The 23,237-nt window shown below is 45.9% G+C and overlaps 4 protein-coding genes across 7 annotated transcripts in view; 1 reads left to right on the plus strand and 3 right to left on the minus strand.

The window, feature by feature from the left end:
- Positions 1-3,931, minus strand: part of shank3b (SH3 and multiple ankyrin repeat domains 3b) — a 37,648-nt gene extending 33,717 nt beyond the window's left edge. For 2 of the 3 annotated variants that reach the window (XM_076722897.1, XM_076722895.1), the window contains exon 1: positions 3,628-3,931. The gene's annotated coding sequence lies outside the window, so the exon portion shown is untranslated. The remainder of the gene's footprint in view (positions 1-3,627) is intronic. The other variant, XM_076722896.1, reaches the window with a different exon arrangement.
- Positions 3,932-7,009: 3,078 nt separating this feature from the next.
- On the minus strand, positions 7,010-10,752 carry LOC143315000 (uncharacterized). Of its 2 annotated transcripts, none has more exons than XM_076722394.1 (6): positions 10,522-10,752; positions 9,258-9,420; positions 8,939-9,040; positions 8,698-8,823; positions 7,773-7,814; positions 7,010-7,427 (listed from the first exon to the last, which is right to left on the minus strand). In XM_076722394.1, exons 1-6 carry the CDS (start codon positions 10,698-10,700, stop codon positions 7,329-7,331), a joined length of 711 nt encoding a protein of 236 aa, XP_076578509.1. In that variant the 5' UTR covers positions 10,701-10,752; the 3' UTR covers positions 7,010-7,328. The 2 variants fall into 2 exon arrangements, with proteins under 2 accessions (XP_076578509.1, XP_076578510.1); XM_076722395.1 differs by having other exon boundaries at positions 9,258-9,417; positions 10,522-10,747.
- A 1,087-nt stretch (positions 10,753-11,839) lies between these two features.
- LOC143315141 (bestrophin-3-like) lies at positions 11,840-19,617 on the plus strand. The gene is made up of 14 exons (XM_076722635.1): positions 11,840-11,948; positions 12,233-12,395; positions 13,200-13,294; positions 13,920-14,007; positions 14,250-14,395; positions 14,785-14,939; positions 15,049-15,126; positions 15,302-15,454; positions 16,287-16,367; positions 16,651-16,802; positions 17,014-17,101; positions 17,530-17,648; positions 17,776-18,045; positions 18,246-19,617. Exons 2-14 carry the CDS (start codon positions 12,244-12,246, stop codon positions 18,613-18,615), a joined length of 1,947 nt encoding a protein of 648 aa, XP_076578750.1. The 5' UTR covers positions 11,840-11,948; positions 12,233-12,243; the 3' UTR covers positions 18,616-19,617.
- On the minus strand, positions 19,616-23,149 carry nots (nothepsin). Its single transcript, XM_076722636.1, has 9 exons — positions 23,070-23,149; positions 22,206-22,386; positions 21,772-21,889; positions 21,399-21,517; positions 21,009-21,208; positions 20,602-20,727; positions 20,262-20,406; positions 20,066-20,164; positions 19,616-19,792 (listed from the first exon to the last, which is right to left on the minus strand). Exons 1-9 carry the CDS (start codon positions 23,147-23,149, stop codon positions 19,616-19,618), a joined length of 1,245 nt encoding a protein of 414 aa, XP_076578751.1.
- Between the last annotated feature and the right edge of the window lie 88 nt (positions 23,150-23,237).

Raw genomic sequence — 23,237 nt, forward strand, 5'->3', positions numbered from 1 at the left:
CACACACACACACACAGTCTGTTTGTGTGTATTTGATAGTGCTCCTGTTGAAATGACCTTTAATTCATAATAATGGAGAACTTTTGCTGTTAATTTCAGTTTTTGTCGCTGAATAAAGTTTTTTTCCAGCGTTTTCTATCATGCACTGAAGTCAAGGAGTCACATGACGGCGTCAGGGTCTGTCATGTGATCCGTCTGTCTTCACACTGCACGTCCTCAACAATCTGATCCTGGTTCAGATCTTCATGTGAACTGGATTTGAAGCGGTCCAGTGGTGGTCAGATCACAAAGATGCTTTCATGAGGTGGGAACAGGATGTGTGTGTGTGTGTGTGTGTGTGTCCTGAAAATGTAGCTCCCGTGGCCATTACCATGGCAACCAACAGCAGGAGCTGATAAAGCACGCTGTATTATCGTCTCTCTCTCTGACACACACACTTCATCTTGTCAAGTTTCTCACATCACTGGGAGCCTGAAATCTGAGGCGGATCTGTTCGTTTCTTTTTAGTCGCATTGGAAAATCCCGAGGCCCTGAAAGCACCCCCTGCAGGCCGAGGTGCTCATTACAGCCGACCGTGTTTAAGCGTCGGGTGAGACGGACGATTTACTGGCCATCAGGATGAGTTTGATAACATTTTAATGAATCATTCAGTGACATTAGCTTTGAACACATCTTTATTTTAGCTCTGGGTTTGGTCTCCTCCAGCTCCTGAAGAACACATCTGGCTCTTTAGCTGCTAAATGCTGCGCTACGTCCCCCAGCTCGTCTGTCTGTCTGTCTGTGCTGAGCAGGTTGTGTTCAGGGGCTTTTGACAGCTTTTCTCTGGAAACACGATAAGAGCGAAGCAGAAAAACACCACGCTGAGACTCACTTTGAGCACGACCAGAGAGCCTTTTACACCGCTTTCACATTATCATATAATACATATTTATCATCAAAATATCCATTAAAGCCACTTTAAGTTATAAATAACTAAAAGTCCATTTTTTTTTTATCTTCAGTTGGACTGAGAAACCACAAAAACTACAGTTCACAGCTCATTGTAACACCTTATTTCATGAGACTCTGGTGCAGAACGATGAAGTTCATGAGACGTTTACTGACTGGATTTTGTCTGTGCGTGTTGACATAACTGGGGAGGAGAGGCGCTTCAGATCAATGGATTAGGATTGGGAAAACTGACTCATCCAACACTGAATTTGACTGCCCTTCAAGCACATCTTCTGACCACCTTCACGGAGTTGTTGTAGTTTGAAACCTACAGAATGAACACAGGAGCGAAATGATGGACGAAGATGGTCGAGGCCGTCTGAGCTCGAGTCACACCAGCAGAGTGATTTTTACATTTTCATGCTGGAACAATTTTGCTCTGAGCTGCAACACGGGTGCAGCATTATGAGTTCAGGCTGCCTCATGGGAAATGTAGTCCTGTAACTGCATTTTTAAAAAATGATGGAGGCTTGTCTCATTTTCCTCTCTGGAAAGTCGACTCAGCCAGCGAAGCGCTTTAACCTCTGGCGAGCGACGCCAAGAAAGAGTCGCTCAAGACGAGCCGGCTGTCACCGTGCTGGCCTGAACACGTTGCCATGACAACCGTGTGATGTTAAAGAGTGTCAGTGTTGCAGAAGAAGAAGATCCACTTCCTGTTTGAAGTGTTTGATTTTTTTTTTGGAGCAGATCATCTCTTTAGATAGACGGTCTGAGACAACGGCCTACACACTCTCTGCTGCTGCTTACATAACACACACACACACACACACACACACACACACACACACACACACACACACACACAGGATGGTAAAGTAATGGTGGAGGAAACAGGAAATAAAAAGACATCTGAAAGAGAGGGTGACAGGAAGAGACACGGGGACAGAAACGGAAAAGAAATAAAAGAGAGGACAGGTGGGTAGTACACAAAACGTAAAATAAAAGCAAGGATGAAGATGAGAGCACAGGAAGGAAGGAATGTAAAAAGAGATGAAGGAGAAAATAAATAAAAGATGAGAAATGAGGGAGGAAAAGGAAAGAAGGGCCACAGAAAGGAAAGGAGCAGGAAGACATGATAGGAAATGAAATCAGGCAAGGAAAGGAGACAAGGTGAGGAAGGACCAGGAAGCAAGGAGACCAATAAAGGAGAAACAAGTGGAGAGAAAAGGATGGAATAAAGGAAAGCAGAGGGAAGAGGAGACTGGGAAAGTAAAGACAGAGAAGCAAATGAGGAAAGAAGGAAAGGAAAAGAGGAGGGGAGAAGAAAAATGAGAGATGAGGAAGAAGGAAAGGAATGGATGTGATTAATGAAAGGACAGAAGAAATCAAAGGGAGAGGAGAGGATGAAAAGAAAAAGGAGAAGAAACGGAAGAGATAAGAGTAGGCCAGGACAGGAAGGAAGGTAAAAAGGAAAGGAAAAGAGGCATGATGAGATGTGAGAAGGAAACAAGTAAAGATGATGGAAGCAAAGGATGCAAGGTAAGACAAGGAAGGAAAAGAGGGGTGAGGGAAGGAGAGGAACAGAAAAGGAAAGGAAAGGAAGTTTTAAGAGTAGGCAAGAAAGGAATGGATGAAAGGGAAATGGGACAAGGTCAGGCAAGGAAGCAAATGAGAGATGAGGGAAGAAGATGAGAGGACAGAGGGAAAAAATGAAAAAGACAAGATGAAGGAAAGATAAAAGAAATGAATGAGAAAGAGGAAAAGAAGAGAAAAAGAGGGCAGGCAAGGAAAGGAAAGAAGGCAATATGGAAAACAGAGACAGATCGCATATAGGAGAGGATGCAAGGAAATGAAGAGAGGAAAGGTGGAGGAAATGAAATGAGGAAAGGAGATAAAGGAAGAATAGAGGATGGAGGGAGTGAACGGAGGGAGAGGGAGGACAGTATAAGAAGAGAGGAGGCAAAGCAAGGAAAGGAAAGGACCAAAGGAGGCAATGACATGCAAGGAAACAAATGCAGGATGAGGGAAGAAGAGAAGGAGAGGAGGCAAGTAAAGGACAAGAGAGAAGGAATGCAGACAGAGAAGGAAAAGAAAGAAGGAAAGGAGTCGAGGAAGGAAAAGAGGGCAAATGAGGAGAATGGAAAGGAAAAGGAGATACAGGAAAATTAAGGAGGTGAATGGAGGGAGAGGAAGGGGAAGGAATGTAAAAGAAGAGAGGAGGCAAAGCAAGGAAAGGACCAAAGGAGGCAAGTAAGGCAAGGAAACAAATGAGGAATGAGGGAAGAAGAGAAGGAGAGTAGGCAAGAAAAGGAAAAAATGGGAAGGAATGCAGACAGAGAAGGGAAGGAAAAGAAAGAAGGAAAGGAGGCAAGGTAAGAAAAGAAGGTAAACGAGGAGAGGAGGAAAGGAAATTAAGACAGGAAAGAAGGAAATGATGACGAGAGGTAAAAAAAAGGTGAAGTAGGTAAAGAAAATTTAGTCACGACTTTTAAAGTTACAGACCGGCAGCAAGTGACCAACACACACACACACACACACACACACACGCAGCCGAACAGATCACCGAAACAACATTAGCCAAACACACATGCATTCCCTTTGACACACACACACACACACACACACACACACACACACACACACACACACACACACACACACACACACACAGGGCTGCAGAGAGAGCGAGAGACTCACCCAGAAGATCACCGACTCGTTCTCCATGATGATAAACTGAAAAGAAAAGGAAGGACTGATGGAGAGAGAGAGAGAGAGGAAGGGAGAGAGGAAGAGAGAGGTGGAGGAGAGAGATGATGAGGATGGGAAAAAAAGAAGAAGAGGAGGAAGAAGAGGAGGAGGTGTATCTGGAGACGAAAAGAGAGAGGGAAAAAGAAGAGAGAGAGAGGGAGAGGCAGGATGAGTGGAAGGCTGGTCGGTTCAGCCCACACACTGCTAGCATGACACACACTCTGGGTATCATGAGTGTGTGTGCGTGCGTGCACGTGTGAGTGTGCACGCTGTCTCCCACTCCAATGCGTGGGTTAGAAAACACACCTCTCTCGAGTGAGCGAGCGAGAGAGAGAGAGAGAGAGAGAGAGAGAGAGGGGTAAGCAGCGTGGGTGTGGAGGAGCGGCCCCATCACCATGGCAACGATGCAATAGCAAAAAAAAAGAAAAGAGAAAAAAAATGGGGGGGGGATTTCAGACTCAGCATCCGAGCATCATCGTTATGATTGCTGGCCAATGATGAGAAGCCCTGGTGCATGATGGGGGAAAAAACAGCTGTTCAATCCATTTTTCATTCCATCAATGTTTGATTTCACTGCGGCCGACCAATCACGGCACACGTGGCAGGAGTCACATGACCCCACAGGAGATGAAGAGGGTGTTTTCCACATGTGAACCTTGAAGTCAGTCAGAGACGCTGGAGGATCGCCGCCGCCGTTATCGCAGCTGCTCAGCGATTGGCTCATCCAAACGTCCCACAAAATTTAAGCAAATCTTCAGAAAATCATGAAAAGAAACTTCAGGTGTGTTTCATGGAGGCTCATCAGGAGGAGGAGGAGGAGGAGTCACTCTCCCCTTCAGGTCCCACTAATCACGTTAAAGATGGCGCAGCAGAAAGAGCGCCGCCTGCACGTTTGGTCGATGTTCAGATATTTTAAGTCAAAACTTCACATTCAATAACAATAATCACTGCGAGACAACTCGGTAGACTTCATCCTCTGAGGACCATGAACGTCTGACAGCTCATGATTTTTACATTGTTGTTTTACATCCCACACAGGACTTTTACTTCTAACAGAGTATTTTTACAGTGTAGTATTAGTACTTTTACACGAGGACCTGACACAGCTGGTGAAGCCGGTGGTCATCGGCGTGTTTGCTGAACTGTCGCTGCGTCTGTGTGGCGTACCGAGCGAGTCACAGCGCGGCCCTCCCGCTCAGAGGGAGTGATGGCACTTGACGGATGAAGCATGGGCGGAAAGTAAACCTCTAATCTGCCGCGTCCCTCCTCTGTCGATCTGCGGCTCACATCACCCACTGCAGCTGAGAGACAACAAACTGAAATCTGTTTGTTCCTCAATGAGTGAGACAACAGTGAGAACAGATGGAGCCTGAATGTTATCAATGGACCAATGAGACCGCAGACGACTCAAACTCAGTCACAGAAAAGGCTCCAGAGCGCCGACAAACAGGGAGAAGCTGGAGCTTTCAGAGCCCGTGGAGACGCACTGTCAGGGTTTTACCTACAACCTGACAGGTGAGAGCTTCGTCCATCCACTCTTAGACATGTTCACACCTGACGTTCCATTACGAGCAGTCCGTTAAAGCTCTACTAACACGACCACATCCCAACCGTCTGGACTGTGAAAGGTGAACAGAACGAAATCATTTCCAATCAAACTGTTCACTGACAAAGTGTCATCAACCATTTCCAGGGCGCCCCTTTCATACCCAACCATGATCCTCTCACCTGTCACCAATCAGCCTGTTTACCTGTGGAATGTTCCAAACAGGTGTTTTTGGGGCGTTCACACCTTTCCCAGTCTGTGAAACGTGTTGCTGCGTCAGATTCAGTGAGAGTCATTCATGTTTTATGAAGCGTGAAAGCTTTTTGGGAACCCCTTTTGGGGTTGTAGAATTCTTGATTCCCATTGGCTGATTTGATTGGCTGAGAGCAAACGACTGCAGGTGTTTGTTTGCAGCATGCAGACGGAGGTTTGGCTGAAGAGATTATTTTTGTGACCCGTAAACTAAAGCAGACAAAGAGCTTCTCAGTGAGAACCTTTGTGTCAGTGTGATCGATTACAACCACGGAACGAACGACCATCTGAGTCTTCTTCCATGAGTTTAACGGACTGTTACCAACGACTGAAAGAGACCAATGAAAACCAGTCGTGATAATCAGGAGACATTTGGTGACGCCATGAATTCACATGTGTATCAGGCTTTTTAAGTTCTGCCCAGTCGTTTATTAATTCAGAACAAATTAAGGTCCAGGTGTGAGTGTGCCTCAGGTGGAGGTCTGTGTCGATGACTCTATTAAAATCAGATACAAAACATTTTCTGACTGTCACTGTGAGCTGGAGCGAGTTTTAAAGAGCCGTCATGAACTCATTTCATGTGTTTTAAGGAGCAGACCTCTCAGGGCCTGCAGACACACCATGTGGAGTCATGTTTGGGTTGATTGCACTGACTGTGGTGCAGTCAAAGCGCCCTCTGCTGGACTGAAGGAGGCTGCACTCGGACCTTTGGTTCTCAAATGAGGTTTCTGAGGCAGAACATCAGGTGATCTCTGAGTGAACATCAGCACCCTGAACTCGCTCCACGTCTCCGTCCAGCAGCTGCAGGTGGAGGACGCTCTAACAGGGTGGAGCCGTTTCCTGCAGCAGCAGATTAAATCTGACCTGCTTCCACTTTGCTTCACTTTGGGGACTTTTCAGCACGGCTGGATGAAACTTTCCCGCCGAGCTGAAAATCTGTACTTTCGGATTTACATTTTAATTTCAGGCCGAACACCTGACTGATAACAGGCTGCCGAGTTACCATAGCAACCACCCACCTGCTGGAGATTACAGCCTGTTTAACATGTGTATCTGAGGTGCGTTCAGGTGTCAGAGCTCCACAGCTTGCAAAGCGATGACATTAGAAATCCCACAGGAACAAGCTCCAGAGGAGGAGGAAGAGGGACGGACGGCATCTTCTCCTCACCGACGTCCTCCTCCTGTCTCACCCTGAACCACCTGACGTCCAGCACGTCCATCACACATGTTCTTACATGTTCTATCTCAGGAATCTGGATCTGACCATTAGTCTGATTATCAGAGGACAGGAGACGCTAACGTCTGCCATTCGTAGGTTAGCATGTTAGCTGGCTAACATGTTAATTAACAAAGAGCCAGATATTTTCCACAGGGGCTGGAGGAGACCAGAGTGAGAAGCAGTGAATGTTAGACGTACGATGATGATCATTTTGTTCTGTCTGCACCTTCAAGGCAACCAAACCTCTTTTCTGTCTTTCCGTATTTTGTGTCCAGTCAGTTAAATCTGTGAAATCCATTCATACGAAACCAGACTTTGAGCTTTGGGTTCATTTATTTAGAAAAAAAAACATCTCCAGCTGTTTTCTGCTTTCATATCAACCATCACATTCAAACAACAGAGAACATGAATGAAATCTTTGATAGAAACTAAACAAAGTTAACAAATCAGATTCTATTACGATCATTACTGTAATCTGACTAAAGTGCAGTAACTACAGAACATTGTGTTTACAGGTACTCTGATTACTGTACCACTGTTTGTATTTATTGTTTTTATGACACTGAAGACTTCAGTCTGTTTTGTTATTGTTTTCTGAATAATCCTGCTCTCCGGTGCAGAGGGGTGTTTGTTTTATGTCTCTTTGTGTCCCTTCAGTAACAGGTCCATGTACGCTCCAGTCACCAGACTCTCCTTTGAAACGCCCAGCTTCTCCATCAGGTCCTCGGCCACCTTCAACAAGACAGATCACACGGTTTCAAAGATGGAGGCTGACATCAGACCTGAGGTGACCAAGATGCTTCAGGGTGAAACTGACGCTTCTGCATCATTTGACTGAGTTCAGTTAGTTAGAGGATACACAACTTTTCCATTTCATCTAGTTTTTGTGTAACTCATGAAGCTCATCAAGCTGCAATAATTTAACCCTGAGTGGTTTTAATTCTCATTTATTGACCTCAGTTAGTTGCATGCTAATGTTAGCAGGTTAGCATGAATGCAGGTAGAGCTTTAACATGCTAACTCTTAGTACAGATGGACGGACTGACAGACAAACACTGCTGGACGCTTCAAACCTACCTGCTGTCCCTCCTCAACAGTCTGCTCTGGACGCATCACCACCTGAACAAACAAACAAACAGGTCATTCAGCCGATGACTTCCACCCTCCACCCTCCACCCTCCACCATGACACCAAACCCTGCTGTAGTCACTTTAACTACGTTAATACTCCAGATAACACTCTGACTTTACCTCCTCAGTGAAAAAGCTTCTTTCTTCTCTCTTATTTCCAAAGTGGAAGAGTCGATCTTTGATCTTTGTTTCTTCATGAAAATTCTGAAATAAATGCGGCGCTTCCTTCTTTCTGGTCGTTGCTGTTCTGAGGACTACGGAAAGCGATGCGGTTGTCTTTACGACGGCGGCGCGACAGTAAAACCGCTTGGAAACTCAAGAGGAGGTTAAAAGGTTCTCTGTTTCCGCTTTAAACAAAGAGGATCTGACTGCTGAACCAAGAGTCTGCTCTCTGTACAGATCAGATCATTTCTGTGCTGAGGAGCTGGACTGCACGTCCCAGTCGGTCGTCCCGGACTAACGGGAGAACTTCCTGTCACCTGTCATCTTTGTTTATGGATCCTGTTTCCCATGTTTTAATCTCTCAGTGATGAAGGGAGAAACATTTTTTTAAATTGTTCCAGTACTGAAGGAGAGTGCAATGCAGCGTAAACCCACTTCAATCTGACAGGCTCAGATTGTTCATATAAGCGTATTATGACTTCCTTCCTTTGATTAACGAGATGTGCTTTTATAAAAACCACATTCATCCTTATTAGGTGATACATGTTACAATATTAAGCCTTGTAAAAACAGAGCATCCTGGAAGGCAACGTCGCCCTGAGGGTGATGTCAGGATACGGTCTTTGTCGAATATCTTTTCAAGTCTTTGGTCGACAAAATGTCGTGTGTGTGTGTGTGTGTGTGTGTGTGTGTGTGTGTGTGTGTGTTACCTCCAGCTCCATGTAGTTTCCCAGTCCCTCCACTGTGTCCAGGTGAACTCTGGTCTGCCCAATCAGAAACAGCCGTCGCTCTTTCCGCACCTCACCTTTAACCCCGAGGGCATCTGATAGCACAGCCTACACACACACACACACACACACACACACACACACACACACACACACACAGAGTCATTCACCGCAATAAATAGCAGTGTGTAACTGCAGAAACACACACAGGCTGGTGTTTTACCCGCAGGCTGGTGGGGTCACTGGTCGGACTGATGGAGTAACGGGACAGTTTGGGTCCATCAGTGTCCGGACGCTCGTAGAAGATCAGCTGACCTGACCCGTTCTACAAACAAACAAACAAACAAACAAACAAACAAACAAACAAACAGTTAGTCAGTGTTAAGCTCCCTGTGGCCACTAGGTGGAGCCCACAGTTCAGTCTCTGGTGCTGATGGTGGAGCTCCATAGTGAGGCGCACGCCAACACACACACACACACACACACACACACACACACACACACACACACACACACACACACACACAGAGAACTGTACGTACCATGAAATCCCGTAGCTTCAGTCGTCCTTGGCTGCAGTTGAAGAACGTGTCGTGCTGTCTGATGATCGTACCCTCTGATTGGCTGAGCTGGGCGGCCTCCTGTGCAAACTGTGCAGGGTCGCTCACTGAGGCTTTGATCTCCACGTTGGACAGCATGGTTCTACTGAGCATGTGCAGAACAGACAGGGGGACAGGTCGTCAGACACAGGTGTTTAAATCTTTCCTTATGTTATCAAATGATGGGGGATAAAGGCTCGAAAATGCTTTACTTATTCACACATATCGTCAAATATACTATCTATCAGCTTGTTGAATATACTTTTGAAGTTTCACAATCACAATTTTTTTTGTAATAAATAAGCAAGAATATAAATAAAAGTAGTTTCATTGAATTCTTCCACAGGTAGTTGTAAAGTCATATGTCTAAAAAAACACTTTAATCATTAAATTTATGTCTAAAATGTTTATAAGAGCAGACTGAAGAAGAAGAATATTAGCAGTACATTTAATCTAGTACAGTACTGTAGTGCAATTTTTGAAGTATTTTACTTGAATATTTTTATTTTATGCAACTTTACACTAGTACTGCATTTCGGAGAGAAATGTGCTTTTTACTGGACTACATTTATTTGAGTTATTTTACAGACGTAGACTGATAACAGGAACTAAAATTAAAAAATAAACTATGGTGTATTATTACATGTTTTGACTTCAAGGGAACTCCAAGCGAAAACCCACAGGCTAACCTGCTGGTAATCATTAAAATGAGCTCCATCTTTACCAGCTGCAACATTAAAGTCAATAATCAGAATCCAATAATGTAATATTTATTATTCTGAAATGGGCCATTCTGCATGAGTACTGTTACATCTGACACTTACAGTAAAATTAGATGCCAATACTTTTGTAATAGTAGTAGTGTAGTCAACAGTAACTGCTAGCTACATCGCTACCTAACAGTTAACAGTAACTGCTAGCTACATCGCTACCTAGCAGTTAACTGTAACAGCTAGCTACATCGCTAGCTAACAGTTAACAGTAACTGCTAGCTACATCGCTACCTAGCAGTTAACTGTGACTGCTAGCTAAATCGTTAGCTAACACTGTAAATACAGCGTTACACACACTTAAGCTAACGTTAGCTACCTTGCTAGCTCGAGCAGCTAAAGTGCGTATTAAATGTGGAGGACAGTTGACTTACAGCACAAACAGCGGCAAACATGAGCAGAGTAAAAACTAACCTTGGGAAAAGTAAGCATCTTACCTCTTGTCGGAGTTTTGGCTGCTGCGTGTCTGTGTGTCTGCGCTTGATTTTACCGCGAAACTCTTCGTCCGGGGCGGAGCTGCAGCGGCGGTCTGAGAGCAGCTGACTACACGAAGAGCGAGCCGAGAGGAGACACCAAACTGAACGCAGAGCAGCGATAAGTGACGAGGCAGCCACATCTCTTCACGGGACCTCCCCGGTGGATGGTCGGATGTTCTCCCAGAAAAAGAGCAGACTGATCGCTCTGCGCATGCGCGGAACACACGCGAACGGAAACATGGACGTCCCACTCCGCTTCATTTCTGCTGAACAAAAGTAACTGCCGCCATTACGGCTCAGTTTTAGAGGAACACTCCAACTAAAATCTGTGTTTGTAGTATTAAACACTCAACCCAGATAGTTTTGAATGGTGGTTTAGGCGGTAACAGTTAGACTTCATATGGTGAACCAGTGTCACAGTAAAACACACAACCAAAATCACCTTTATTGGGCAAGAATGTGAACACATATAAAGAATTTGACTTTGGTTTTAAGTTGCTATCAGTGATACTCACAGGTCCAAAATCAGTTTACAGGAAGACAGAAACACAGCAAAAATAGACACAGAGCTATCATACTATAATAATCCTGTGTTTATTTTTACCGTGTGTATGTTACACATACTCATAGGTGAAAAAAATGGATAAAAAACAACAATGACCAACAACATACAATGTCTGAGTTCAAGCCAAGTCTTTATGGAAATTATACACAAACACAAAAAAAGAATGATATTGAATGGGTAATGTAATAGATTACTTTATACACCTTAAGTGGGTGGTTTTGTAGTATATGCATGTGTACACATATATTTAGAAGATAATTCATTTCTCTTCCATTGAACCACACGTTCAACACCTGAAGTGATGCCTTGCAATGCAGCTGGATTTAGGAGAAATGAAGTGTCAGATAGATGCCTGGTGTGACATCATGTTGTCACTTAGAGAGTTTCTTTTTATACATGTTTACCTCCACTGGTATCTATGCCCACACACACACACACACACACACACACACAGCTGAAACATGAGCACATTTAGCTTGCCGGATCATCAATAAAACTCTGGACCTGCATGTGACTCCGTGTGTGTGTGTGTGTGTGTGTGTGTGTGTGTGTGTGTGTGTGTGTGTGTGTGTGTGTTTCGACTGCCTGGCATTACTGGGCAACTGGACAGCATAATGGTGAGAGAAAGAGGGAGCGAGAGAGCATTAGAGAGAGAGAGAGAGAGAGAGAGAGAGAGGGAGAGAGAGAGAGAGAGAGAGAGAGAGAGAGAGAGAGATGGAGGGGGAGGCAGTGGTTGTTGGCATTTGGAAAAACCAAATCAGGAAAGAAGAAGCTTGATGGAAAACAACGCCGAGAAAAACCAAAGACGCCCGTGAGTTTCACCGTGAGTAAAAGAGCCACAGTTATAATGTAGACTCAGAACAACTGTCAGAATATTAAAATGGTGTTTGTCATCCAGGCTGTGAAGGGAAAGGCAGAGTAATGAGAGACTACTGTCTGTCTGCCTGTCTGTCTGCCTGCCTGTCTGTCTGTCTGTCTGCCTGTCTGTCTGTCTGCCTGTCCGCCTGCCTGCCTGTCTGTCTGTCTGCCTGTCTGTCTGTCTGCCTGTCTGTCTGTCTGCCTGTCTGTCTGCCTGCCTGTCTGTCTGCCTGTCTGTCTGTCCGTCAGGTGGTCTCAGGATGACTGTCACATACTCCAGTAAAGTCGCGAACGCCACCTTCTTCAGTTTCCACCGGCTCCTGCTGCGTTGGAGGGGAAGCATCTACAAGCTGCTGTACCGAGAGTTCATCCTGTTCGCTCTGCTCTACACTGTGCTGAGCGTCATATACAGGTCGCACGCACGCACGCACGCACGCACACACACACACACACACACACGCACACACACACACACACACACACACGCACGCACACACACACACACACACACACACACACACACACACAGTGCTGGCATGTTTACATTATGATTCACTGGATCTCTGCATCACATAAATGTCTCCTTTAAAACCTGTTTTCTAAATTGAACTTCAAAGAAAAAGTCTGTTGATGGACATTTTCTTCATGTTCAGACTCAAACAAACTGAATGTATCTGCTAACACGTCCTGCAGGCGTGTCACAGCCTCACAGCTCTTCTTCCTCTGTGTCATGCTCTCCATTGTTGTCTATTAAAAACACATCATCTGGCTGACATGTGCCTCCATCACCTTGAAAACACACACACACACACACACACACACACACAGACACACAGACACACACACACACACATACACACACACACACACACACACACAGACACACACACACACACACACACACACACACACACACACACACACACACACACTGTAGTTTATTCTGACTCAGCCCCACAAACACTCACTACAGCACCAAGTGTGGGTTCATCCACCGTTGAAAATAGTCCTCAGCAGATGCTCTATTTCCTCCTGTTTGTCTGATAAAACTACAGTGAGCAGCCGTCTTGTATATGTGAGGTGTTTAGGTGTATAGGTGTGTTGTTTGTTGGGTTATTGGCAGTGCTGGGAAGTAAAAGTACTGATGCCGAGTAAATGTACTCCATTACTCTCTGGCGCTTGTCATGGTTGTGATGTTGTGTCCTCTGTGCTGCAGGCTCGTCCTCTCCAACCATCAGAAGAGGCTGTTCGAGAAACTTTCCATGTACTGCGATAAATACGCAGAGCAGATCCCCGTCACCTTCGTCCTGGGTGCGTTTCTCCGTTTACGGTCTGTTCACCGACCGACTGAAGCTTTAATCCAGCAGTGTGGAGACAGCACGACAGACAGACAGACAGCACGACAGACAGACAGACAGGCAGGCAGACAGACAGACAGGCAGGCAGACAGACAGACAGGCAGGCAGACAGGGTGTTTGGTTGCCTCATTAGTGGCTGCTAATGGAAACAGATCATTAAAGAGGAGAGAAAGTCTAAAAGCAGGATGAGTGTTTGAGTATCTGACACACACACACACACACACACACACACACACACAGATTAACAGTTGTTGTTGTTGTTGTTGCAGTAGTGATCGTGGTAGCAGCAGTAGTATTTGCAGTAGCTGTTGTTAATAATGCTTTAGTGTAAGAAGTGGTATTAGTATATGAAGTATTAGCAGTGGGAGTTGTGGTAGTATTAGTCAAGTTCATCATCCAGTAGCTTCATATCAAATATCAAAGTATTGAAAACACATTAAAATACTGCAAATGTTAAATATCTTAACGAGAACCAAAGACAAGAAAGGTCCGTCTGCGTGAAGCTGCCAGTTTGAAAGTCTTTCACGTGTGAGTGAACGAACTGAGGGGAAACGCCGGCTGTTTGTCGTCTGTCGCAGGTTTTTACGTGACGCTGGTGGTGAACCGATGGTGGAACCAGTTTGTGAACCTGCCCTGGCCCGACCGACTGATGTACCTGATCTCCAGGTACACTCACAGTGAGAGCACGCTCTGTCTCATTTATACTGCAGCGAGGCTGTAAACTGTCTGTACTGACTCTGGTGGAGGAGACCTTTTGCTCCCGTGTTGGTTTTTCCAACCTAATGCATCACTGTGAAGATGGCCTTCATGATGGTGAACATCTGATTGGTTTGTGTTTTGGACGTTCTTTCTGTGACTGATGAAATCCGTCGACACCCCGTAGATTTATGTCATCGTGTTTCCTCCAGTTGTGTTCAGGGCAAAGACGAATATGGCCGCCTGCTGCGCCGGACGCTGATACGCTACGTTAACCTGACGTCGCTCCTCATCTTCCGCTCCGTCAGCACCGCCGTCTGCAAGCGCTTCCCGACCATGGACCACGTGGTCGAGGCGGGTGAGTCTGCGTTTCTGTTGGGTTTCCATCCAGCAGGTTGAAGGGTGGAACCTTTATTAGTGTGCAGTATGTATACAGTATGTGTACAATGCTTGCAGTATTAGATAGACTTTGTGTGTACATGTGTGTATCTGAACCATCCATGCTGAGTCAGCGTATCCAAACTGACAAAAGTAACTCCCAGCGGTTCTTCTTCCTTCCTGTAACCGTCTGATCTGGCCCCAGGGATTGGTGGTTATTGACCAATTAGAGCAGGGCTGAGCTGCAGGAGAGCAGACTGAGATGATGTGATCCTTCTGGCTTCACTGGGAGTTAAAGCCGTCAGACAGCTTATAATGGAGAAGACACTGATGACTGTTTTAATGACCTGTCTGTCTGCACACCTGTAGGCTTCATGACTCCAGAGGAGAGGAAGGTGTTCGAGAACATCTGCTCTCCTCATCTCAAGTACTGGATTCCCGTCGTCTGGTTCTCCAATCTGGTGTCTAAAGCTCGACAGGAAGGACGCATCCAGGACAGCATCGACATGCAGAACATCCTCAATGTGACACATGAGATCACGCTAAACATTTCAGATATTCAAAACATCCAGTCGGCCACAATTCAGGCCAAGCTGGCAGCCCTGCTGAATCTGTGTCTCTGTGACTCCTCAGGAGATGAACCTGTTCAGGACGTGGTGTGCAACTCTTTTCGGCTACGACTGGGTCGGCATCCCTCTGGTTTATACTCAGGCCTGTCTCTCTATTTCCTGTCTCACATCCATAACATGTTTAAAACGGATGTAACTGCAGCTCATCTAATCACATCAGAGATCAGCTTCCATCATTACTGTAACCCAATCAGAGCTCTGAATCTCCCACACAGACAGGCAGGGATGTGAAGTCTCTGCCATCTCTCTCCCTGCAGGTCGTCACTCTGGCTGTCTACACCTTCTTCTTCGCTTGTCTGATTGGTCGTCAGTTCCTCGACCCCACGCAGGGTTACCACGGCCACGACCTTGACCTCTACGTCCCCGTCTTCACCCTGCTGCAGTTCTTCTTCTACTCCGGCTGGTTGAAGGTGCAGACTTCTCCTCACGTCGTACAGCTGACGATGTCCACAAATCCCACAAAAAACAAAACAAAACCAGCAGTTCTTCAGCGCGTCTCTCAAAACTCTCACTTCCTGTCTGTGGCTCTCAGCTCCGAGCCCATTGGTTCCCACTGAAGACAGAAACCTTTTAAAAAGTTTCATTATCTGTTAGAGCACTGATTCATGTTTTAGCTTTGAAGCTGCAGATCTTGTCTTGATTCTTTGAAAATGAGCCTGAGGAGTGTTGAAACGTCCTGCAGAGAGTTCTTCCTCACTGTTCACATTCAGCCACATTTCTTTATTGCTCCATATCAAACGAGTAAAGCATCCTGATGAGGGTAATGAGCTGAGATACTCTGAAAACACAACATTTAGACATGTGAAGTGTGACCTCTAAGACTCGACTGGACTCTCAGCATCCTGCTGTTTGTCGTTGTTGTTCCTCCTGACAGACTCAGACTGAGTGTGGTTGACCTTTTCTCTTCTCTTAACCTTGTCCTGTTATATTAATAACACACCATAAGGAGTTATTAATAACTTACTTGGTGGATATGAGTCAGAGTGGCAGAAAAGAGCCTCACAAGCAGTGAGAGTAAAGATTTAATGTTCGTCTGGTGCTCGGTGATCAATGAAAGGGTCGATCCTCTGAGAAACATGAATGTGCTGATTGGATTTAGTAGAAATCTGACCAATAGTTGAAGTGGAACACCTCACGCAGAGTGAAGAGGCTTCAGCCAAAACTCAAATATGAAATCTCACCTGCGTGAAGTCGAGTCTGTGCGCAGTGAGGCTGAAGTCCAGATCTGTGCCTTGTTTCCAGGTAGCGGAGCAGCTGATCAACCCGTTTGGAGAGGACGACGATGACTTTGAAGCTAACTGGATCATCGACCGGAACCTTCAGGTCAGCAGCCAATCACAGCGCTCGGACGGAGGCTCAAACTCTCTTGATTCAGGCTTTACCGTGCAGACTGATTTATCTTGAAAGAGTCACTCAGTAAATGAGGCTGAATGAAATGAAACAACAAGAAAGAGCGATTCAGCCGGAGCATCAGGCTCGATGGTTTTCTCCTTCCCGTTAACCGGCAGCAGGTGTTAGCCTCAACACAAGAACAGATGGACATGGAACCTCATGGAACCTCTCTGAAAACCACACTAAAATCCTTCCTGTCTACCTGTCCGTCCAGGTGTCTCTGCTGGCTGTAGATGAGATGCACATGAACCTGCCTCACATGACCAAAGACATATACTGGAACGACTGCGAGGCGCGCCCGCCCTACACGCTCGCCGCCGCCGACTCCTGCATCCCTTCGTTCCTCGGCTCCACCACCGACATGGGGTCAACACACACACACACACACACACACACACACACACACACACACATTTAATATGTAACACATTGGCCAATTTCAACTGAAGCGTTTCTCTTCAGGGTATTTTTCAGTGTACTCTGTGGGTAAAGTTACCTTAAGCCAGGGTTCGGTAACGTTGTATTGTGATTGGCTGTTGGAGAATGACTTTAGAGAAGTTCTCTGTGTGTTTTCCAGACTCTCTGATATCCTGCAGTTTGATGAAGCTGAGCTAAACGACGGCTGTCGACGGCAGCAGGACTCTATTTTGACGCGCCAAGAGTCGGTAATACGATGTCTTTCATTACCTGTCAAAGATGTTTTGTTTGTTCAGTCAGTAAGAAAGTTACTGCAAAAACTACTCCACAAATATCTGAAATCTGGAATATTTCATTTGTCCATGAATAAAAGAAAAACTAAATTATTTTATTCCTGGGTTCAGTACTTCCTCCTCTCTGCCTATGACGTCATTCCTTTGTTAGAATTTATGTCGCTTGTAATTTGTAATGCAGATGAAAGTTCTCCTACATCTTTCATATATTCTTCAACAAATCTGTGATATAAAATATTTGGATGAGCCCACAATATTCCTATTTTTAATATGCCACATGCAAAGAGTCCTGAATGGAAGCAAACAGCCTTCCAGGGAAAGAGAATATGCAGACTGTATGTTTACCAAATATATTTTTCAGTCATATTTTTTGATGTTTGCAGGTTCTGGGTCGAGTCCGCAGGTTGCTGAGCGTTCAGGAGCCCCCTGACCTCCGACCTCCTCGACCCATCTTCAAACGACACAGCAGTGATGCAACAGGAAGCTTCTTTCCAGACTTCAGGTACATTATTGCTCCATTTAAAGTTCTGAGGGTTCCCATATTGACCAGTTTCAAACAGTTACTGGGCTGCACGGTGGCTCTGTGGTGAGCGCTGTCTGATTCTATTAACATCCATTTTATCATCCAGGATCCATCCAGAGGACAGGGGTCCACCTTCCTCTTTGGCCATGCCCCCGTCTACCATGGACACCCTGTCCACCTTAAGGGAGGTCAGCAGCAACCCTCCGTCCCCTGAAAGCTCGCCCTCTGCTGTTTTCCCCCGGCTCGTCGTCAGCCCGCCATTGACTGGCAACATCTGTCACAGCATGGATTCTCCCAGCAATGGTGAAGCAGCAAAACTTCCAAATGGACTGGATCCCTCCCCCACTGAGGAGACATGGGGCTTGGACACCCCGAGGTTATTCATTGGTTTTCTGCTAAAAGTGTTGTGACTCTGCCCATAATGACGCCACTACCCTGTGCTTTTGACAAAAGGGGCTTATGGGTCCGTCTCAGCTTTCAAACTATCCTTCACCATTCTCCTTCAAATTTGACGATCCTGTCCTTCCACTCCTTTATCCTCCCCTTCTGGTCTGACTCTGTTCTTTGTATTTCCAGGCCTGGCCCATCAGTCTGTTGTTCCCCCACCCAGCTGGGACCCAAAGCATTCCGGTGGACAAAACGAAACGTTGAGAACTGCCCACCAATCCGGCCACGGGGACGCCAGTTCTCCCTCCAGTTCTCCAGGCAGTCATCCAAAGGGTCGGTCCGCAGCTTGCCGAGCCCCAAGGCTCTGGGGAGGCGGAGACGAGGCCTGCCTCGATTCCAATACCGACCATCACCTGGTCCACCAACCGACACTCTGCAGCTCCCTAATCCTGACGACTTCCAGGGGGTGGCAGGGGCGGAGGATGACAACCAGGAAGGAACCAACGACAGAGAGATCAAAAACCCAAATTCCCAATCCCAGAGCTTGGAAAAAGTATGAGAACCACTCACAGTAACATAATCCTGCCCAAACAGAGCCAATCTCCAAGCTGGAAACAGCATAACCCAACAACAGAAGTCACAACTTTTACTGAGCAGGAAGTTAATTCAAATCACTAAATGCTGAAGCCTCTGAAGACATCTTCTGAAGCCTGGAGTTGCTGCTTGTTGCCAGCTTTGACATTAGAGACAAACCCAAACACTAATCCTAAAATGGTACACCAAAGAACATGAAAGACACAAAAGAATCTGCAACTTGGGCAAAGGTGGTAAGAGCAAGCAACAACTCCCACGGCTGAGCGTGGCAGGCTGGAACTTTGGATGCCTTAATATTTTCTTGATGGAAGAATAACTCGATGGACATTAGAAGTGAAAAACGCCTCCTGGAGCTGAACCTGTAGTTGACTTTGTATTTCTTGAGAAAAGTCAGGGGTTTTCCACTCAATTAAATACAGTTAGCATCTTCTTGAATATCATCTTGTGGCCATTAGATTACCTGCAGCTGACGACACTTCAGCCACTCAACTGGTGAGCGCTGATTAGATAAAGTACTCAGGATTACTGACTGGACTTTAAGGTTTCTTGAAAAGACTCTTTTCTAGCACAACACCTATCTTGGTGTGATAACAGCTGTCGGTTTGTAAACGTAACTGAAGAAATTAATACAAGATATCTTTTGCTGCTGCTGAATCAACAAGAACCATATTTTTGTTCGGTGGGTCAGTTCAACAGTTCAGCCAATGATGGTTGTTTGTCCTTGATGACGGGGGATGGGCCGTGATTGGACACTGTTGATGGACTACACTGACTGAAAGATTCTCACAAATTAAGTAAAATAGGTCAGAGAATGATGGATAGCTTAAGCACAATGCTGCTAGCTAGATGCAAATGTGTGTCACTTGTGTTGGTGCCTTGGTAAGAATTACAAAATGCTGTTACGGCCTTTTTAATTGTGTCGTATTTATTGATCGTACAGTTGTCAGCTATTGATAACCGGTAGGTTAGTCTTCGACTGGGTGCTTGGCAGCGGCAAAGCCGACCTGGTCCTGTCCTCTGTCGAAGACACTGTAGAACTCTGTCAGAAATACGTCTCCCAGAATCCAAAGAGGGCCTTCGGGGGACACAATGTCCACGGCCTGGAAGCCACTGAAACACAACTGCTTGTCACCCAGCATCTCCTGGAGACAGAGACAGACATTTGAGTATCACACTGTGTATTTATGTTCAAGGTCATTTGTCATTTCTAACGTAAACCATTAAAAACATGGCTGAATGAATTCTTGTTTTTAATTATTGTCAAGCAAAACTTTTGATTCAAAGTGTTCGACAGTTAAATACTTCCCTACAACAACCAATGCTTTTGACAACAGCTGCTGCATGAAGTCTGTCAGACATTTACAAAGACATGCTGAAGAAGGCAAAGCCCGGACAGAAAGACCAGCCTTCCTCACCTTCTTGATGTAGTGCTCAGCAGTCAGCGTGTACTCTTTTCCTCCCAGGACGAACGTCACATGAGGCAAACTGGACAACCTGACGCAGTCGATGAGGAACTGAAACACACAAAAATAAAGCTCAAATCGGATTATAAATGTCTAATTTACTATTAGACATAAGATTTAGTTCATACAATTTGATTATGTATTTTACCTCTCCGATGTTAGTGGGTGTGGCTCCAATCAGCTGCTGAAGGCTGAGGATGTCATTGGTCGGCCCGGCGATAAGGGAGGTACCAGTATCCACAATCGCCTGGCAGCCACGAGGACAGAACGAACTCACGCCCTGCACCGCCACACTGGAACGTACACAGAGATCATCGTTTTGGATGGTTTTGTGGGTGGTGTGCAAATTCTCCACTGTCATTCACCTAAAGTGCCTCCAAAGTCAAGAGAAGCGTTTTTAAAATGAACACTCAGGGTCAGGACTGAGAGTACAGCAACAATTCATTCATTAATGACACAGAATCACATATAAGAAACACGTGGGAGACCTGTCCATCTTAATCTGCCAGTATCCTTTAGCAGTCACAGGCAGCCAGTTGATTGGTCCAGTGTACAATGCCTCGTCTGTTCCGCCCAGCAACAGTTCACCTTCTGGGTTGCTGTTACTCGTTCTCCTGCAGGGACACAAAAAAATTACATTCCAATCAAGGAACTGCAACTCATACCCTGGTTATGTTCAGTCAAGGATCCCACAAGAGTCAGCAAGTTATTAATCCACACAAACACTCAACACGCAACAAACTTCATGTAGCATTCCTGCAATTAGAGAGGAGAGACCAATCTGTGGTGTAGAGACCATCGTAAAACACTGAAAACCTCCCTGGAACCCTCTGGACACAGCTGACCTCTGAACACAAGAGGTCAGCTGTGCAACTGGTTGTAGTGGCAGTCGAACCTGCTGAGGTAGAAGGAGAAGACCGGCTCCTCCACCATCTTCTGTGCCATCATGTTGTCAAAAACGGGGTTTCCAAGGATCTCTGCCAGGGACGGGTAACCCATCCCCAGAACACCGTCGAACCTTGCCATTACAAATGTGGCACCGGGCTCGTAGACTGACTCCCCAAACTCCTGGTTCAGGGCAGTCAGACCCCCAACCTGCAGGAGAAATGATTACAGCATATTATAAAGAACATCTTCAGCTTCTCCAGCAGCTCAGGGAGCATTTTCACCTCCACTGGGCAGCTGATAGCATAGAGAAAGGAAACGAGGACACAGAGAAGGGTCCGACATGCAAAGGACCCGACTAAAACTGAACCAGGGACATCGTGGAGGCACTGACACGGACCTTCAGTGTGTCTCTGGCCATGACTCCCAGCAGGTGTCCTGATCCGTAGTGAATCCCAAACATTCGACCATCTTGACGGAATGAAGTCGACTCAAATGCCCTGAAACGCCTGTGCAACGCTATGAACACACACACACACACACACACACACACACACACAGGCCTTGAACTTCTTATCACAGCAGGAACACAGTAAACCATGTTGTCATGCTGTCCTGACCCACAAACACAACTCTCATAAAGCACCAATACGAAGTCAAACGAGTCGTGTGCTGTAGTCTTATATTGTCCTGTGAGTTGTGTAAAGTGTGTGTGTTTGTGTGTGTGTGTGTGTGTGTGTGTGTGTGTGTGTGTGTGTGCGGTGCTCGGGTACCGCAGGCTTCGCTGACGCAGTAGGACGACGGCACCCAGAGGTCGGCTGAGCCGGTGTCAAATACCACAGAGAAGTTCTGCTCTGGAGTACCAAGAGTGATTTCACCGAAATACTGAGCCTGACAGACGACAGAGACACAAAACAGACACACATGTCTCCAGAAATGGCTGCTGGTTTGACGCCTGACTTCATACTCACAAACTCAAAGCACATGAAGTACAATGATGGTACAAATCCTAACAAACTGACAACACTGACCCCCAGAGGAACCATTAAAGTATTGCAACAAGTTAAAATCCACAGTCAGGTTTCTCCTGCAGGTTCTACAGATCCTCCAGAGGGAGGTGGGGCTTCAGCATCAGGAGCAGATGGGGGTTTAGTGCCTTGCTCAGCAGCTTCTGGAAGGAAATGTTGAGGCAGTCAGTCGCCCTTACGTCCATGAAGTTGTAGATTTTCTCGCTGGAGCGTCCGAGCCGCAGAGACGGCGTGCCGGGCGGGAAGCACTGAGCATAGCGCCGGTTGAACATGTCTGGACGGTGAGTCTTCAGGAAGTCCGCCAGCAGGCCGTCGGCTCGCAGCTGCGTACGAATCGAAGGCACCCGCCTCAGAGGGATCCTGCAGAGGCAACGTTTCAGCATCTTTGGCTTAAAAATGTTGAGAGTTTTTTCTTTATTTCTTAAAGGAATAGTTCAAAGTTAGAAAATATGCTTATTGTCTTCAGTGTCGAGAGTTAAATGTGAAGAATGAAACCACTCTGTTGTATGTACAGTCAGTTAGCTTAGCTTAGCTTAGCTTAGCATGAAGACTGGAAACTAGCCTGATTCTGTCTAACGGAAACACAATCGTTCATCAGTACTTCTGAAGCTCACTAATTTACACATTATATTTTGTTTAATTCAAAAATTGAACTTTAAAAACAACATGCTGTGGCTTCAGGGGTGGTAGGCACGGCTAAGCTAGCAGTTTGCCCTGTTTCCAGTCTTTCTAAGATAAGTCTGCTAAGCTAATCTGACCAGCTGCTGGCTGTAGTTTCAGATTAACTGTACAGAAATGAGTGGCATCAATCTTCTCAACCAACTGAACTTTTCCAAACATGAAGGCCAAACTTCACATTTTTCTGTGTAAAACAAACTTCAGTCTGACGGTTTTTGGGACCCCGATAAGAACTTGAACTGAAACTGATAAAGACAGTTAAGAGTCATGACTGAAAACTGTGGAAGTAATAAGACTCATTACTGAGGCTCGTCTTAATGTAAAGAAAGTCCTGAATGAATGAAGATGGAGGCTGTTTTTCCCACCTGACCAGCGCTGAGCTCATCCATGTCCAGATCAACAGCATCAACAGCACCACCAGCACCACCAGCACCACCCTCATCATGTCTGTCTGTCCGTCTGTCCGTCTGGTGGCTGTTTATCAGGATTCAGTGCTGCTCTGATTGGATCGACGTCTCTGAGGAATCCACCCC

This window comes from Chaetodon auriga, chromosome 22 (genome assembly GCF_051107435.1).
Source record: "Chaetodon auriga isolate fChaAug3 chromosome 22, fChaAug3.hap1, whole genome shotgun sequence".
NCBI lineage: Eukaryota > Metazoa > Chordata > Actinopteri > Chaetodontiformes > Chaetodontidae > Chaetodon > Chaetodon auriga.